Source organism: Vipera ursinii (assembly GCF_947247035.1).
Source record: "Vipera ursinii genome assembly, chromosome: 2".
Classification (NCBI taxonomy): domain Eukaryota; kingdom Metazoa; phylum Chordata; class Lepidosauria; order Squamata; family Viperidae; genus Vipera; species Vipera ursinii.
Genome location: NC_139513.1, coordinates 198,253,854 through 198,271,626, shown reverse-complemented (window position 1 = coordinate 198,271,626; position 17,773 = coordinate 198,253,854). Strand labels below are relative to the sequence as shown.

Here is a 17,773-nt window from a genome sequence, read left to right as displayed (position 1 = left end):
TGAGTGAAGTCTGCCCATCATACTCACTCCTACTAGTGGGAGATGCTTTCAGTTTCTTGTCTCCAAGGTTTGAGAAATAGAGGTCACTTGTCCTTAGTAGCTGTCCGAGTTCTGTAGAACTCTTTTTCCCACCTGCCACCAAAGTTCAGGTCACACACACACACACACACACACACACACCATTCAAGAAAGTGTTAAAATAGTGTTCTGGCCATTTGGAGACAACATTATTGTGTCTTTTTCTGTTATGGTGGCTAGATTGGAGTCTACTGTTGCTCATACAGTTTTTTAAGGGTTATTTTACAGTATAAGGTTGATTCTGAGTTTTGGGAGAAAGTTATTGGATCTTTTTATTGTGAACTATTTTTATTGTGAACTATCTAGAGCAGGTGTGTCCAACCTGCAGCCCTTCGGCCACATTCGACCCTAGACAACTAGTAATGTGGCTTCCACAAGATGGTAAACATTTAGCATTATGTTATTTATATACATTAACCTCATTGTATATTTTACATGTAGTCCTTGACTTACAACCGTTCATTTAGTGACTGTTCAAAGTTACAGTGGCACTGGAAAAAGTATGGCCGTTTTTCACACTTTATGACCATTGCAACATCCCTGTGGTCATGTGATTAAAATTCAGAGGCTTGGCAACTGACTCATATTTGCGACCGTTGCAGTGTCCCGGGGTCATGTGATCACCTTTTGTAACCTTCTGACAAGGAAAGTGGAAGCCAGATTCACTTAACAACCCTGTTATTAAATTAACAACTGAAATGATTCACTTAACAAATGTGGCAAGAAAGGTTGTAAAATGGGGCAAAAATTGCTTAACAAATTGCTTAACAACAGAAATATTTGGCTCAATTGTGGTCGTACATTGAGTACTACTTGTATATGTGGCCCAAGATAATTCCTCTTCATTCAGTGCAGCTAAACAAGCCAAAAGGTTGGACACCAGTGATCTAGAGATTGAGGTTTGATTAGGGTGTACACTACTGCAGTACTACACTAAATAATACAATACTATACTGTAGGTGCTGCCATGGAAAACAACTGAGATTTCCATCAACTGGACCTTTTAATTTTTTATGGTAATTAAACTTTTAAAACTTCACCTCAAATGCAGGTATGGAGCAGTTATTCTTTCAAATATTAGTGGCCCTAAAATGTAGGTAAACACCACCCTGGTGAATTAGCCTTTAAACAAGTAGGAAGTCGGTCTAATTGATTTAAGGCTGGTGTGAAAAAACTGTAGTTTGAAAAAATGTCCTGCAGAGACATTATGTCTGACACTTAAGAAAACCAAATTAAATGAATGGTGAAAAACAGATTCAGAAAATATATATTTTATTTCCATTGCTTTTCTATTTTATAGAATTTAATTTCTTACTAAGCTATTGGAGCTCTACTTTGCATTCCCTTGCTCATTCAGCAGTTAAATTGACAAAACTTTTTATCATACTTTCTTGTTTAAAGGGTTAATTTAATTATTTGGCATATATTTAATTAGAAAACTAAAAAATACTATAACAGTAATTTGTGAGTTAATAATTAAATTGTGATTTTAATTTTTTGCGGCTAGACTTAATTTTATTTTATTTTAATTTTATATTGTATTGTTTTTAAATTTTGCCTTGTAAACCGCCCTGAGTCCTTTGGGAGTAGGGCGGTATATAAACCGAATTAATAAATAAATAAATTAATAAATAAATAATTGCTCATTTGGTACTTGCACTAAATCTGGGGCAGATATCACTGAATGCTAATATTTAATCTTTACTTGCACAATAAAGCAGAAGTAAGTAAGGTTTCTTTGTATTAAAGTGAAATAAATGATTGAAACAAATTTGACTGCCTTAACACTCAAAAGAACAACTTTACTAAAAAGCTGTACTTTGGGGTGTTATAAAGGAATTTTTATAAAGGAATTTTTCTCTACTTTTAATTAACTGTTCTGTGGAAAACACTACTCTAATTACAAAATATAATCAGTTCTTGTAGCTCAGACATGTCAAACTCGTGATGTCGCCCAATGTATTGGAGCTTTTTCGCCATTGTCGGCAAAGGGCTGGGCGTGGCTTCCTGATGACATGTCTGGCCCTCAGGCCGGCAGTTTGACAACCCTGTTGTAGCTTGTTGTCACATTTATCTGTTATGAAATTATGAATAAAACTGATCTTGAACTAGCCTGAAAAATATTAAATGTCTGATTTTTATGTTCTCTATTTGAATAAAACCTCAATAATTTAGCTATACAGTCAGTGGGATTCAAATATATGAACCAGTTCTCTGTGTGAATGCCGCTTTCGGAGGTCCATTCTGGGCCTGGGCAACAAAAAATTAGCTACCGGTTCTGCCGAAGGGGTGTGAACTGGCTAAATCCCACCACTGTATACAATTATAGTAGCCTTGTGCAGGGGTTGTATGAATTGTAGGAAAAAATATCTTTTGGTTTCTAAAATTGTCATTAGTTATTTTCATTCCCTTTAAGAGAAAATAAATCTTGCCTCTCAGCTACATGATCTCTGTTATAAGCTGCGGCGTCTCAGGGGGTTGGGAGTGGGAGGCACCGTTCTACGGTGGTTCTCCTACCTCCAGGGCCGCTCGCAGTCGGTGTTGACAGGAGGGCAGAGATCCGCCCCGAGGTCTCTCATTTGTGGAGTTCCTCAGGGGTCGGTCCTCTCGCCTCTCCTGTTCAACATCTATATGGGCGAGATCATTCGTGGTTTCAGGGTGGGGTATCACCAGTACGCTGATGATACCCAACTTTTTCTTTCCACCCCGAACCAACCCAGCGATGCCCTCTCCGTGATGTCCCGGTGCCTGGAGGCGGTTCAGGTCTGGATGGGGAGAAACAGGCTTCGTCTCAATCCCGCCAAGACTGAGTGGCTGTGCATATCGGCATCTCGGGTTAACCAACTTATTCCACCTCTAACGATGGGGGGTGAGGTGTTACCCCCCGTTGATAGGGCTCGCAACCTGGGCGTCCTCCTGGACTCACGGCTCAATTTTGAAGACCACATAGGAGCCGTGACCAGGGGGGCTTTTGCACAGGTTCGCCTGGTGCGCCAGTTGCGTCCCTATCTGGACCGAGACGCCCTACGCACAGTTACTCATGCGCTTGTTACCTCCCGTTTGGACTACTGTAACGCTCTCTACATGGGGCTGCCCTTGAAGACCACTCGGAGGCTTCAACTGGTGCAGAATGCGGCCGCGCGAGTTGTAATGGGGGTCTCCCGATACTCCCATGTAACACCTCTACTCCGCGAGCTGCATTGGCTTCCGGTTGCCCTCCGGGTGAAATTCAAGGTGCTGGTTATTACCTATAAAGCCCTACATGGCCTGGGTCCGGGCTATTTGAGGGAACACCTGCTGCCGGCATCAAACGCCCTTCGCCCAGTGCACTCCCACAGGGAGGGTCTGCTCAGGGTGCCGCCAGTGAGAGATTGCCGGCGGGTGACACCCAGGGATAGGGCCTTCTCAGTGGGAGCGCCTGCCCTCTGGAACCAGCTGCCGGTGGAGCTGAGAACTGCCCCCGACCTCCGATCATTCCGCCAGGGCCTGAAGACCTGGCTCTTTGAGCTCTCAGGCCCAGGCTGAGGAGAAATTTTAATTGGGGTTTTAAGTATACAGGGTCAATTTAATATTTTTTAAATTGGTTTTTTAACTTTTGTATGATGGATTTTTTAATTCCCTGTAAACCGCCCTGAGTCCTCAGGGAATAGGGCGGTATATAAATGTAACTAAATAAATAAATAAATGCTGGTTAGTGAACATTTGGCATTTCAGAATCTGAATCATGTTTATTCAAATATACAATGTTCCCTTTATCTCAGGGTCAAGCCGTCCAGAGACATTTTGGAGTTGGGAGGCCTCAACAAATTCAATAAAGTGAATAAATATTAAATATTAGTGAAATATGTAGAAGTGAGAGGAAAGAAGATACTGTCTTGGCTTGTACATAGGCACCAAGAAATTGGAGATTTGGCATGTTAAATATTTTGCTTCACCGAAAGCTTTGAAAAGTTGTTTTTTAATAGACTATAGTAGGAAGCTGTTTAGTTACTGCAGATTTATAGTTGCTTTTCCACATGGTAAAGCAAAAGTGATATTTCTGTATATTAGTACAACAAAAATTTGAACTGTGATTAAAGGAGCGTCTTCCCCCAAATTTAAAGAAATAAATTCAAAATAAAATGAAGTACTCTAGAAAAATCTTAAGTATTTGTGGTATACCAAGGAAACTGTCTAATTTAAATGGCTTGCTGCATAGGATTGATGTGAGAATTTTGTATTCTCTCATTTATGGGGAACTGACAAGAGAAAATATTTTTCCTTCTATCAGTTAGCAAAAATATGAATTGTTTTATGTTGCTGTTTCATTTCAGGAAAATTTTGCATGAGAAATAACCTTAGTGACGCATAGATAATTACAGATGTATTTTTTTAAAGTAGAAAACATCTTACAAAATAAATAGGTTTTTGTAAAAGTAGCTGAAAAAAACTGAAAATTGATGGCATAATCCTGTCAACCAATTAAAGAGTAATTTAACCTTCTCTCCAAAATTTCTTTTTTCAAACTGGTTATATATTGTTTTATAGGAGAGTAATAGTTCCCTTTTCTCCAGCATGATAGATGGAGAATCCACGAATGGGTTAACTCTGTCTTCCTGCCCAATTAGACTAAGTCTGTCAAATTTGCCACGCCTCCCAGTCATGACTTAGTCTTTGCCCAGAATAGACATGATAATTTTGGCTCCCAGTTTGTAGACTGAATTCATTGAGCAGGTTGTATGGTTCTTTACTTTCCATTCGTGGATTCTCCATTTCCCTCTCTGCGCTGGGATCAGCTCAGCTCCTAACCGCTTTGCGGATTTTCCTGTCCCTTTGGTGCTTCAAACTCCAGGAAGCATTTGGCTTCCCAGCCACTGCAGAAGGCCTTGGCCTACATTCCTTCTTCATCTCGTTAGCTGGACTGGGATCAGCGCAGCTCCTAATCGCTCGATGGATTTTCCTCTCCCTTTGGAGCTTCAAACTCCAGGAAGCATTTGGCTTCCCAGCCACTGCAGAAGGCCTTGGCCTACATTCCTTCTTCATCTCTCTAGCTGCGCTGGGATCAGCGCAGTGCCATACTGTGTAAAGGTGCCCTTCTTACTCTGCAGTCTCCAGGAAGCCCCAGGCCTCCGTCTCTTATTGTGGCGCGCTTGTTGCAGGCGCCATTTTGGAAGCCGCATGGGGAGGATTTCTCTGGAAATCCTCTGCTGCCTTTCAAGCGTGCCTGTAACAGCTTTCCTTACCGCTCTCCCTATTGTCAGCCTAAACCTCCTGAGAGTTTTCCTCAGGAGCGGCCACCATTTTAGGCACCGCTATCATTCCAGGTGTGGCCTGTCTCTGCCAGCCGCAGAGTTACACTGTAGTTACACTGTAGTTACACTGGCCATTGTCTCCCAATTGTTAGGGAAGATGGTTTCCTGCATGGCGATAGTGCCATGGGCCATACTACACTCCAGGAACCTGCAATGGTTTTTGCTCCCATTTCAGAGACTGGGCACCAGCTCCTCCAACCAAAGGGTAAGGATTCTGTCTCAGACCCTTAGATCCCTCCAGTGGTGGACCTCCCCAGCAGTAGCCAGAGGCTCATTATTCAAGGAGCCCATTCGGCTCACCCTAACTATGGACGCCAGTTTGTTCGGCTGGGGAACGCACCTAAGGTCACAGTTGGCTCAGGGTCGGTGGTCCCGGTCAGACCTGAAGCACAACATAAACTGGTTGGAGCTTAGAACCATACTTCTGGACCTATGTCACTTCCGCAACAGGGTGGTGAGACAACATGTCCTGGTCCTCACGGACAATGTGGTGGCAAAAGCCCATGTGAACCGGCAAGGGGGTACCCGTTCCAGGTCCCTTATGGCCAAGGCCCAGTTGTTGGGATCCTGGGCAGACCAACCTCTTCTCCCTCAGGGCCGAGCACAGCTCGGGAGAGGCAAATCAGCAGGCGGATTTTCTGAGCAGGTCGACAGTGGATCACTCCGAGTGATGCCTGCATCCCGATCTCTTCAGGGAGATGGAGAGGTTTGGTCATCCAGTACTGGATTTGTTCGCTTCTCTGGCGAACTCCCAGCTTCCAAGGTTTTTCTCCTTGGAAAACGGCCATGGTTTGCCGACCTCATGAGCTTTTTCATCTCTCCCCCATGGATTCCTCCAGGTCGCATTATACTCAGCCAGGGAGCTCTGCAACATCAAGAAACCCAGTGGCTCCAGTTAACCACCTGGCACTTGAACAGCGGCTCCTGACGCGTGAGTCCTATTCGCCAGGTGTAATTGCGATGATTCAGGCCTCCAGACGGCCTACAACAAACAGAATCTATGACTCCACCACTTGGAGAAGTTTCTGTCACTGGTGGGCAAAGAACCAGTTAGATCTCTTGGCTATTACCATTCCAAGGATTTTGGATTATTTATTGGAGGGGCTCAACAAGAGTTTGGCACCCAATACTATCTGCAGACAAGTGCAGCTCTATCCATAATACTTACAAGTGGCAATTCAGAGCCATTGGCTCAACATCCTGTGGTACGCTCATTTCTCAAGGGAGCGACCAACACCAAACTGCCCGTGGTTCACCAGTATCCCTCTTGGGATTTGCCACGGGTTTTGCAGGCCCTTATCTCATCTCCATTTGAACCTATCAGAACCTGTACACTGCAGTTCTTGACAGTCAAGGTAGCCTTGATAGCTGTCATGTCGGCTAGACGCATTTCTGAACTGGCAGCTCTATCAGAGAGGACTTACGCATCTTTCATGATGACAGGGTGGTCCTTTGGTTGGATCCCTCCTTATTCCAAAAAGTCAATACCTTGTTTCACAGGATGCAGGAGGTAATTCTGCCAGATTTTTGTCCTCATCCATTTCATGACTTGGAACGTCAATGGCACGCCCTGGACGTCCACAGGGCCTTACGCTACTACTTTAAGCAGACAGCGTCCTTTTGCAAGTCGGAAGCCCTCTTTGTTTCCTTTCAACCTTCTACTTTGGGGCAGAAGGTTTCTGCCTCCACTATAGGCAGGTGGATCAGGGCTTGTATTGCAGGGGTGTACCAATCACATTCACTGTCAGTTCCAAGTCATATCACTGCTCACTCCACTCGCAGCGCTGCAACTTCCACAGCATGGGCGACACAGAGGCGTCCATTGGGGACATTTGTAGGATGGCAACATGGTCTTCACCTTCCCCCTTCGTGAGGCATTATAAACTGGATAGGTTTGCCTCCGCGGATGCCTCATTCAGTCGGAGAGTGCTATAAGAAGTAGTGCCACAGGGTGGGACACAGGCCCTGACTGATTCCCTCCTATAGGGACAGGGCGGCTTTGGTATGTCCCATTTGTGGATTCTCCATCTATCATGCTGGAGAAGGGGCGTTGTCTTACCTGAACGCCTTTTCTCAGCATGATGATGGAGAATCCACACCCACCCCTTAGTGTCCGTCAGGTCCTGTGTCAGGTATGGGAGCCAACACGTCGGACTGTCGTCAGTAGCTTTGCCTTCGTCGTGACTGGGAGGTGTCCTGGCCCAGGAGAGGCGTGGCAAATTTGACAGGCTTAGTCTAATTGGGCAGGAAGATAGAGTTAACCCATTCGTGGATTCTCCATCATCATGCTGAGAAAAGGCATTCAGGTAAGAAACGCCCCTTTTCTTTCCACTTTTGATGCACTAATAAACTGAATATTGAAAAATCCCTGTTCATTACTTTACTTGGAACCAATTACTTGAAATTCTTGGAAGTCTTTAAAAATATTGTAGGTGGCATACTTTAAATTTTGTCGGCTAGAGGTTTTAAAGTGAATTTGACTTCAGCTTATTATGATTCTTCCGTTAGTGTCATTGAAAGTAGTAATTCTAAGCCTATATTCTGTAAAATGTAGCTTCAGTTGGTCTAATTATATTCAAGTGGCTCATAGTTAAAAAAATGTGGAGGCGGATTATGGAGGAAGTATTTCTCCGTCACTGGTGCAAGAATTATGTATGGGAAAAATCACATGTAATTATATAACAAATAATATGTTGTGAACAATCATGAAATTCCATTTAGCAAGTTTTACAAAATGCATAATGTCATTTTTCTTTGCATATCTATTACCTTGTATATAGGTTCATCTTTATTGCAGTCGTCCCAAAGGATGCCTGGGTACAGAGTTTATTTCTGACCCAAAATCTTCCAGTGAATTTCTTGTCTAAATAGAAGGAAAAATTAAACTGATATAAATCCATTATTGCAGAGGTCCCCAACCTTTTGTGCACCAGGGACCTGTTCCGTGGAGAGAGGTTTTTCCATGGACCGGAGGGGGCATGGTTTTGTTTCCTGCCTGCATCCCACCGATGGGGCTTTGCTTGTTTGTGTGGACCAGTACTGGTCCATGAACCAGGGTTTGGGGATCCCTGCATCACTGTATTCAATATACTCTACATGTTCCTAGTGTACTAATTTCTGTACAATTATATTTCAGGAGCTTTATTTCAGGACCCTTGCTAAGCAAAAACAAAAGGAAGTGATGGAGAAGAATGGAAACAATCGGAAACTTCGGGTTTGTGTTGCTACATGTAACAGAGCAGATTATTCAAAATTGGCCCCAATCATGTTTGGCCTTAAAGCAGAACCACAGTTCTTTGAACTGGATATTATAGTTCTGGGCTCTCATCTGATTGATGACTATGGGTAAGACGTATACGTTATTTCTTCAAATATGCTTAACTGGAATTGTGGGGATGGGTTTTCTTAAGATTGATTTCTTTATTCCAGGTTCAAAGGTAGTCCTCACTTTAATGGCTACCACTGGCCCTGGAATTTTGATTGGAAGTCGTCATGGTCACCACATTTAGAACCATTTTTACGATAGTTGTAAAGCAAGTCACTGGTTCTTAAGCAAATTGTCATTAAGCAAATTGATCCTTCTTAACTGTCTTGCTTAGCAATGGAAATTTTGGGCTCAATTGTGGACATATGTCGAGGACTGCCTGTACAGCCTTTAAAGAATGGTTTTATTAACAATATTATTATTATGGTTGGTTCCGTAGTCAGTCAGATGTTTAGATTGGACTTGATGTTTTTTAATCTACTAGTTGAGTCCTTCCCTTGGATCCAGGATAGGCATATGCGGATGTTTAATGATGTTACAGATGCCATCTCAGGATGTAAGTTTTTCTGAGTGAAGTTGCCTTTTGCTATTGACTGATGGTGATTTTGTCAGTGTCGATGGCGTTCCGTTGGTGCCCCAGTTGTTTTGGGATTGCACCGAAGGCACCTGTTGGTACTACTTTTGCTTTCTCTTGCCTCAATCATATTATTATTATTAAATTTCTTGGGATTGAAATTGTTAATATTACCCACCCTTGCCTTGTCAGACAATTATATTGACTGTATCATTAATTTCAGTGTATTTTAGTAACTAGCACGCTGTTGGTGTTAAAGTGTACGGCACTGCTAAGTACTTTTCCTCTTCCTCTTCCCTCTTTCCAGGAACACGTACCGTATGATTGAACAAGATGACTTTGACATCCACAGCAGATTACACACAATAGTGAGAGGGGAAGATGAAGCCGCTATGGTGGAATCTGTTGGTCTTGCCTTAGTCAAGTTGCCCGATGTGCTCAATCGCCTGAAACCTGACATAATGATAGTCCATGGAGACCGGTTTGATGCTTTAGCGCTAGCTACCTCTGCTGCCTTAATGAACATTCGAATTCTTCACATTGAAGGTGGAGAAGTCAGTGGGACCATAGATGATTCCATCAGGCATGCCATTACCAAGCTGGCTCATTACCACGTGTGTTGCACAAGAAGTGCAGAGCAGCATTTGATCTCTATGTGTGAAGACCATGACCGCATCCTTCTGGCAGGATGCCCTTCGTACGACAAGTTGCTGTCTGCCAAAAATAAGGATTATATGAGCGTTATCCGGATGTGGTTAGGTAAAACGAGTTGCATACGTAAGACTATGATTTCATGAAGCAGACTACATCAAAAGTTTATCTGGCCCCTTTTGGGGTTTGCCATCATAGTTGGCAGTTACAATTGGCCTGGTGTACCAAAAATGTTTGTCTTTGGATTATATATTAGAATTTTAAATATATAAATTTCACAACTGCACCATGGAACAGAAGTCTAGATTTTTCACGTTAGAATGTGAAAAAGGAATCTTGTTACAGGATGTTCTTGGCTTACAAATAGCATCGAGCCTGGAATTATGACTGTTAAGTCATTGTGGTCATAAATTAGTTTGACACTACAACTGTTTTTTACGACTGTCACTAAGGGAACACCGGTGATCATGAAGTGAATTCTGTGCTTGCTGGGTTTTTTTTTTATAACTCAAGTTATTTTGCTTTTTAAGTGTGTATGTGTGTATTACATTTACATTGTTTTCACAGGTGAGGGTGTAAAACCAAAAGAGTATATAATCGCTTTGCAGCATCCTGTGACCACAGACATTAAACATTCTGTAAAGATGTTTGAACTGACTTTGGATGCTCTCATCTCTTTTAACAAGAGGACTTTGATTTTATTCCCAAATATTGATGCAGGTGAGTGAGATGACTATTACGAATATGTTAACGTACTGTATTAGGAATGCCTCTGTGTGTGTGTGTGTGTGTGTGTGTGTGTGTGTGTAATTAACTGGCACAGAATGCAGCCACGAGAGTCGTGTTGGGAGTTTCCCGATACTCCCATGTTACACCTCTGCTCCGTGAGCTGCATTGGCTCCCAGTTGTCTTCCGAGTGAGATTCAAGGTACTGGTAATGGTGTTCAAGGCCCTACATGGCATGGGTCCGGAGTACCTTAAGGAGCACCTGCTGCCGGCATCAACTTCCCTCCGCCCTGTGCGTTCCCACAGAGAGGGCCTCCTCAGGGTGCCACCGATCAGAGAATGTCGTTTGGTGGCCCCCAGGGGGAGGTCCTTCTCTGTGGGCGCCCCGGAATTATGGAATCGGTTGCCGGTTGAGCTCCGGATGGCGCCCAACCTCCTCTCCTTCTGACGCAATCTGAAAATGTATTTATTTGAACAAGCCGGCTTGGCCTGATGGGGGATGGGTTGGGTTTTTTATTGTTCTTAATATTTGTATTTATTGTTTTTACCTTGGGAATTATGTTTAATTCCTTTTAACTTTTGTATTTTTGTATTTTATACATTTGCCCTGTTCACTGCCCTGAGTCCTTCGGGAGAAGGGCGGTATATAAATAAAATTATTATTATTATTATTATTATTATTATTATTATTATTATTATTATTATTATTATTATTATTATTATTATTTGATAGTGCTGTGATTATTACCCTTTCACTCCTTCACAAATACAGATATCCTTAATTAACAATCGTAACTGGGAGTGGAAATTCCACCAGTAAGCAAGATGGTTGCAACGTGCAACGCCTCATGATCATGATGCTTAGTGATGGCAGTTCTGGAACTTTTAGTTGATGTTATTAAGCAAACCCTGTACTGTTGTTGAATCCTGGTAGCTTCCCCATTGAGCTTGCTTGTGGAATCCGGCAGTGAAGGTTGCAAATGGTAATTGTGTGACTGAGGTGTTGCAATGTCATAATTGCGAGTTGGTTGTCAGACATCCAGATCATGATCACATGACCACAGGGATGCTGCAGTGGCTGGAGCTTTGAGGACCCTTCATAGGTACCACTTATTCAGCACCAATAAGTTCAGATGTCTCTGAACAAGTGATCATTAAGCACGAACCGGCAATGAATATTCAAGACCATTCAGCTTCCTTTCTCTCCTCTGAACCTTTATAGAACTTCCACAGATTCCTATCCTCTTATGTGAAATGGAAGTCTCATGTTCCCCATCTCAAGTTTAAATCATCTTTAAGCCCACATTTGTTTTGCTCGTAAAAGTTAGATTTAATTCCCAATCTTAAGTCACATTTGTCTTCTTTAACTTTTATTCTAATGTCGAATATATGATTAATAACTACAGGGAGTGCAGAATTATTAGGCAAATGAGTATTTTGACCACATCATCCTCTTTATGCATGTTGTCTTACTCCAAGCTGTATAGGCTCGAAAGCCTACTACCAATTAAGCATATTAGGTGATGTGCATCTCTGTAATGAGAAGGGGTGTGGTCTAATGACATCAACACCCTGTATCAGGTGTGCATAATTATTAGGCAACTTCCTTTCCTTTGGCAAAATGGGTCAAAAGAAGGACTTGACAGGCTCAGAAAAGTCAAAAATAGTGAGATATCTTGCAGAGGGATGCAGCACTCTTAAAATTGCAAAGCTTCTGAAGCGTGATCATCGAACAATCAAGCGTTTCATTCAAAATAGTCAACAGGGTCGCAAGAAGCGTGTGGAGAAACCAAGGCGCAAAATAACTGACCATGAACTGAGAAAAGTCAAGCGTGCAGCTGCCAAGATGCCACTTGCCACCAGTTTGGCCATATTTCAGAGCTGCAACATCACTGGAGTGCCCAAAAGCACAAGGTGTGCAATACTCAGAGACATGGCCAAGGTAAGAAAGGCTGAAAGACGACCACCACTGAACAAGACACACAAGCTGAAACGTCAAGACTGGGCCAAGAAATATCTCAAGACTGATTTTTCTAAGGTTGTATGGACTGATGAAATGAGAGTGAGTCTTGATGGGCCAGATGCATGGGCCCGTGGCTGGATTGGTAAAGGGCAGAGAGCTCCAGTCCGACTCAGACGCCAGCAAGGTGGAGGTGGAGTACTGGTTTGGGCTGGTATCATCAAAGATGAGCTTGTGGGGCCTTTTCGGGTTGAGGATGGAGTCAAGCTCAACTCCCAGTCCTACTGCCAGTTTCTGGAAGACACCTTCTTCAAGCAGTGGTACAGGAAGAAGTCTGCATCCTTCAAGAAAAACATGATTTTCATGCAGGACAATGCTCCATCACACGCGTCCAAGTACTCCACAGCGTGGCTGGCAAGAAAGGGTATAAAAGCAGGAAATCTAATGACATGGCCTCCTTGTTCACCTGATCTGAACCCCATTGAGAACCTGTGGTCCATCATCAAATGTGAGATTTACAAGGAGGGAAAACAGTACACCTCTCTGAACAGTGTCTGGGAGGCTGTGGTTGCTGCTGCACGCAATGTTGATGGTGAACAGATCAAAACACTGACAGAATCCATGGATGGCAGGCTTTTGAGTGTCCTTGCAAAGAAAGGTGGCTATATTGGTCACTGATTTGTTTTTGTTATGTTTTTGAATGTCAGAAATGTATATTTGTGAATGTTGAGATGTTATATTGGTTTCACTGGTAAAAATAAATAATTGAAATGGGTATATATTTGTTTTTTGTTAAGTTGCCTAATAATTATGCACAGTAATAGTCACCTGCACACACAGATATCCCCCTAAAATAGCTATAACTAAAAACAAACTAAAAACTACTTCCAAAAATATTCAGCTTTGATATTAATGAGTTTTTTGGGTTCATTGAGAACACGGTTGTTGTTCAATAATAAAATTAATCCTCAAAAATACAACTTGCCTAATAATTCTGCACTCCCTGTAATTCCAGGAATAAGACGGTACGGCAGATCTCAGTTCTGTATCTGTTTGGTTGCTTTATATTAACACGGGATTTTTAGCAACTTAAATGCATTTTTGAAAGCTAAAAATAGACTCGTGAATTAAACAGAAGCCTTTTTTTCCTGCCCATGTAAGTCAAAGTCAGATATTTCTTACACAAATGTGCAGAATGTTGTAAATAAAGATTATCTTGAAAAGGAAATGCAACAATTGATCAGCATGGGGATTATTTTCTGATTTCATTATGCAAAGTGGCTTGTAATAATCTCTATACAAGTGGCTTGTATATACCTTCATTGCCCTCTTATGCTTATTCAAAATGCATTAAAAGACTTACTGTCTTCTTTATCACAGGGAGCAAAGAAATGGTTCGGGTAATGAGGAAGAAAGGCATTGAGCATCACCCAAATTTCCGTGCAGTAAAAAATGTTCCATTCGACCAGTTCATCCAGCTGTTGGCTCATGCTGGTTGCATGATTGGGAACAGCAGCTGTGGTGTACGAGAAGTTGGGGCATTTGGAACTCCCGTCATCAATCTTGGAACACGCCAGATAGGGAGAGAAACAGGTATTTAAGATCGGGAGGAAACGGCACAGCACTATGTTTCTTTGTTTTAATTGAAAACTTTCCGCAGCCATGTCAAATTCTTTAGTGAGACTAAGGAAGAACATGTATTTTTCATTCCAGAGATAAGATTACTGTACTCATTCTCTTACCTCAGGGCTTTTCAACCTTTTCACCCATTGTACCACTTTTAGGATATGGCAACATCCGAGTACCACCAGTTGCCTAGCAAGGTGTCAAAAACTTGATGAACAAAAAAAGAGGAAAAAACTAATGAAGTACAGGTAGTCCTTGACTTACAACAGTTTCCTTAGTGACTGTTTGAAGCTACAGTGGCACTGAAAAAAGTGCCCCCCAAGCCACAGCCGAGCAAGACACCTGCCTGCCCACCTGGCGGCACTCTTCCTCCTGTCCGAGGTTTTCACTGTTGTGAGCATTTCTGTTGAGGATTGGCAATGGTGGAGGGGTGGGGGGTATTTGGTTTTTATTCCCCCTGTCTGCTGAGTGGTTGCAGCATGTTTTGGTCACTTCACATGACCCTGGGACACTGTGACAATCATAAATATGAATCAGTTGCCAAGCATCTGAATGTAAATCACAAGACCCTGGGGATGCTGCGACATTCCAGCTGATCGGCGCTTCTTCTGCGCTCAGCAGAAGCACCAATTGATAACCAAGACGGTTGTTAAGTGAATTATGCCTGATTTTAGAACCTTTTTTCCCACGGTTCTTAAGTGAATCACTGTAGCTGTTAAATGAATCACGTGGTTAAGCAAATCTGGATTCCCCCATTGAGGTTGCTTTGCAGAAGCGACTGGGAAGGTGGAAAAATGGTGATCCTATGACCCTAGGACACTGCGGCGCATTGTAAATAACACGCCGACTACCAAGCTCTGAAATTTGATCACGTAGCCAGGGGGATGCTGGCGTGGTTGAAAGTGTGAGGACTGACTGTAAGTCCCTTTTTCCAGTGCTGCTGTAACTTTGAATGGTCTCTAAACGAATGCATGTAGTTTGTAGTTGACATTCCTAGGCAGTGTGGAAAAGAGGCTTTCTTCCTGAATATGACAAAACAAAGTTCTCAGCTGCAAGCCCAAAATGTCGGGCATCCAGGCTAATTTTCACATTGCCCTACCATTGCACAACATCTTATCTCTTAGAACTCTTAGAACATTTCCACGTTTGTCAAGTAAATGTATGTTGGTGCAGATGTACATGGTTTTATGTTGGAGGATTTATGGCTGTGTCCTGGAACCTGAGCAGCAGAGAGTAGCCTAGAAGAGTAAGCTCCAATTGTCAGGTGGCTAGAGCAGGATGGTTGATTAGATAGTACGCAAGGCCTAAGTGAAGACTTCCAGTAGAATTTAATTCCTGAATTCATTGGTCATTCTCTCCTCTTCCCAAACTGCTAAAGCTGCAAAGGAAATGAGGAGGGAGAATTTGAAACTTGGAATGGAGAATATCTTGCTCAACTTATGGATGGAAATTGGGGGACCGGAATAGGCAGCTCTTACCAATCTATCTCTATGGAAGCAAAACATTTTCTGACTTGAACAAGGGGCTGATTAAAGTTGTAGTTTATAATCAAGAAGACGAGCCTAGAAAAGTAAGGTAAAATGAGAGGAAATGTTTATTTTTCTCTTCCTGTGAAATAGGGAGCCTACTTAACTTGTATGACTTCCTTAACAGAGTGCATTTCTTTGGGTAATTGCTCCGTGCAGTTAAGGGACCAAATAAGCTTATTTATATTTTAATCTGTTAAGGCTAAGAATGTTGAAAAGATTTGTGGACAATATAATGAAATGCATTACGTCTCCATCAACAAAAATAAAAGCAAAATTGCACTTTATTTTTTGTGGTTTTTTTAATGAATATAAAAAAAGGTAAAGGTTCCCCCGCACATGCGAGCTAGTCGTTTCTGACTCTAGGGGCCGGTGCTCATCTCCGTTTCAAAGCCAAAGAGCCAGCGCTTGTCCGAGGATGTCTCCGTGGTCATGTGGCCAGCATGACTAGACGCCAAAGGCGCACGGAGCGCTGTTACCTTCCCACCGTAGTGGTCCCTATTTTTCTACTTGCATTTTTACGTGCTTCTGAACTGCTAGGTTGGCAGAATCTGGGATGAGTAACAGGTGCTCACTCTGTTGCACGGCACTCGGGATTCGACCCAGCTCTGCAGGGGATATTTTAAAATATTCGTTTGTCAACATATATGAAAACCAGAACATGGATGCAATTTGTTTTATTATTTATTCAACCAAGAAGTCAAGGCAACTAACAATAATTAAAATACAGAAAAACTGACATCTAGGACATTTAATTGTTTAAATAATTATGTTAACATATTTGCTGCAGTGCAAGAGAAATGAAGTTGGACTTTTAAACTATTATCCAGCATTCAGTTCGTTTGTATTAAGCAAGTATGCTTCATTTCAAATTCATTTTCTTCTAATATTTAATGTTCTCAGTTTCTGGTTGTTGTTTTTTTGAGGAGAGAATGTCCTTCATGTGCGGGATGCTGATTCCCAAGACAAGATACTTCGAGCTTTGCACATCCAGTTTGGGAAGCAATACCCTTGGTGAGTAAAGCCATACAAGTGAGTGTAGGAAATTGTAAGGCACCTAGAGAAAATATTACTACGTTTTGCAAATTTTTCAAAGCATCATTGGGAAAGCGTTTGTGTGATAAACTAAATAGTATCTTTGTATAAAAAAGGGCTGTCCTACAGAGTAAATGCCAGTTTGCATAATTCATTCATCTGATGTATATCTATTTGCTTCAGATTTATTACTACATCAAATAATAATATATAGATAAAGAGTGTAGAGAAGACTGTCCATAGATACCTCCTTTGGCAAATCCCAGACGCCCTGCCCAGCTAGATATTTTTTTAGATTAAAATAGTTAAACTGGCATTCTACAGAACACTAATTTCTAGCATCATCTTGATTTCTAATCCATATGGGTTCCACAAACTACCTTACAGAATAAAAATTATGTGTGGCTGTATTTTGTATGGAAATGAATTGACAAAAGTAAGCTGGAAGGTATAACAAATATTGTTCAGGAAAAGAAGCATATAGGAAAGGCAAATAGCATTTGGTAAATATGTGCTCTGTAACTGGTTATGTCTGTCATTGCAGCATTTTATGAATAGGCAATTTTTCCTCCAGTAATCATTTTATAAATTGCCAATCCTTTTTGCTGGTTTTGTATTTTATGGCGTATTGACTCTTGATTGGTGAATGGGTATGATCTGGCATTGGCAAGCTTACAGATTCTTTACGGTCCGATACTAATTATTTTTTATTTGTAATAAAAATAAAGTTTCATGTACAGCAATTAGTGTAACAAATAAGAAAAGGCTATAATAGAAAAGTTAGAACTTTGTGTTGCATAACAGTATATGACCTATAGTTCAGAACCTCTCTGATTTAATTTTCCTAGGTAATAATAGACAGCCCCAGGAATTTGTGACTGCTGTCTGATAATAGGATTGATAAAATGTCTGATTTTGGAATTATTGACCTAGTTTCACAGTTATAGGTAGTCCTCATTTAGTGCCACTAATTGGTTCCAGCAACTTGGTCACTAAATGAAGCAGTCCTAAGTGAAAAATCACGTGATCACAATTGTGCTT

The 17,773-nt window shown here is 41.8% G+C and overlaps 1 protein-coding gene across 3 annotated transcripts in view; it reads left to right on the top strand.

Annotated features, from left to right (window-relative positions):
- Positions 1 to 17,773, top strand: part of GNE (glucosamine (UDP-N-acetyl)-2-epimerase/N-acetylmannosamine kinase) — a 53,348-nt gene that overhangs the window by 22,790 nt on the left and 12,785 nt on the right. For 2 of the 3 annotated variants that reach the window (XM_083353725.1, XM_083353727.1), the window contains exons 2-6: positions 8,506 to 8,714; positions 9,516 to 9,967; positions 10,427 to 10,579; positions 13,926 to 14,138; positions 16,624 to 16,711. In XM_083353725.1, coding sequence (XP_083209851.1) covers positions 8,506 to 8,714; positions 9,516 to 9,967; positions 10,427 to 10,579; positions 13,926 to 14,138; positions 16,624 to 16,711 — 1,115 coding nt within the window. The remainder of the gene's footprint in view (positions 1 to 8,505; positions 8,715 to 9,515; positions 9,968 to 10,426; positions 10,580 to 13,925; positions 14,139 to 16,623; positions 16,712 to 17,773) is intronic. The other variant, XM_083353726.1, reaches the window with a different exon arrangement.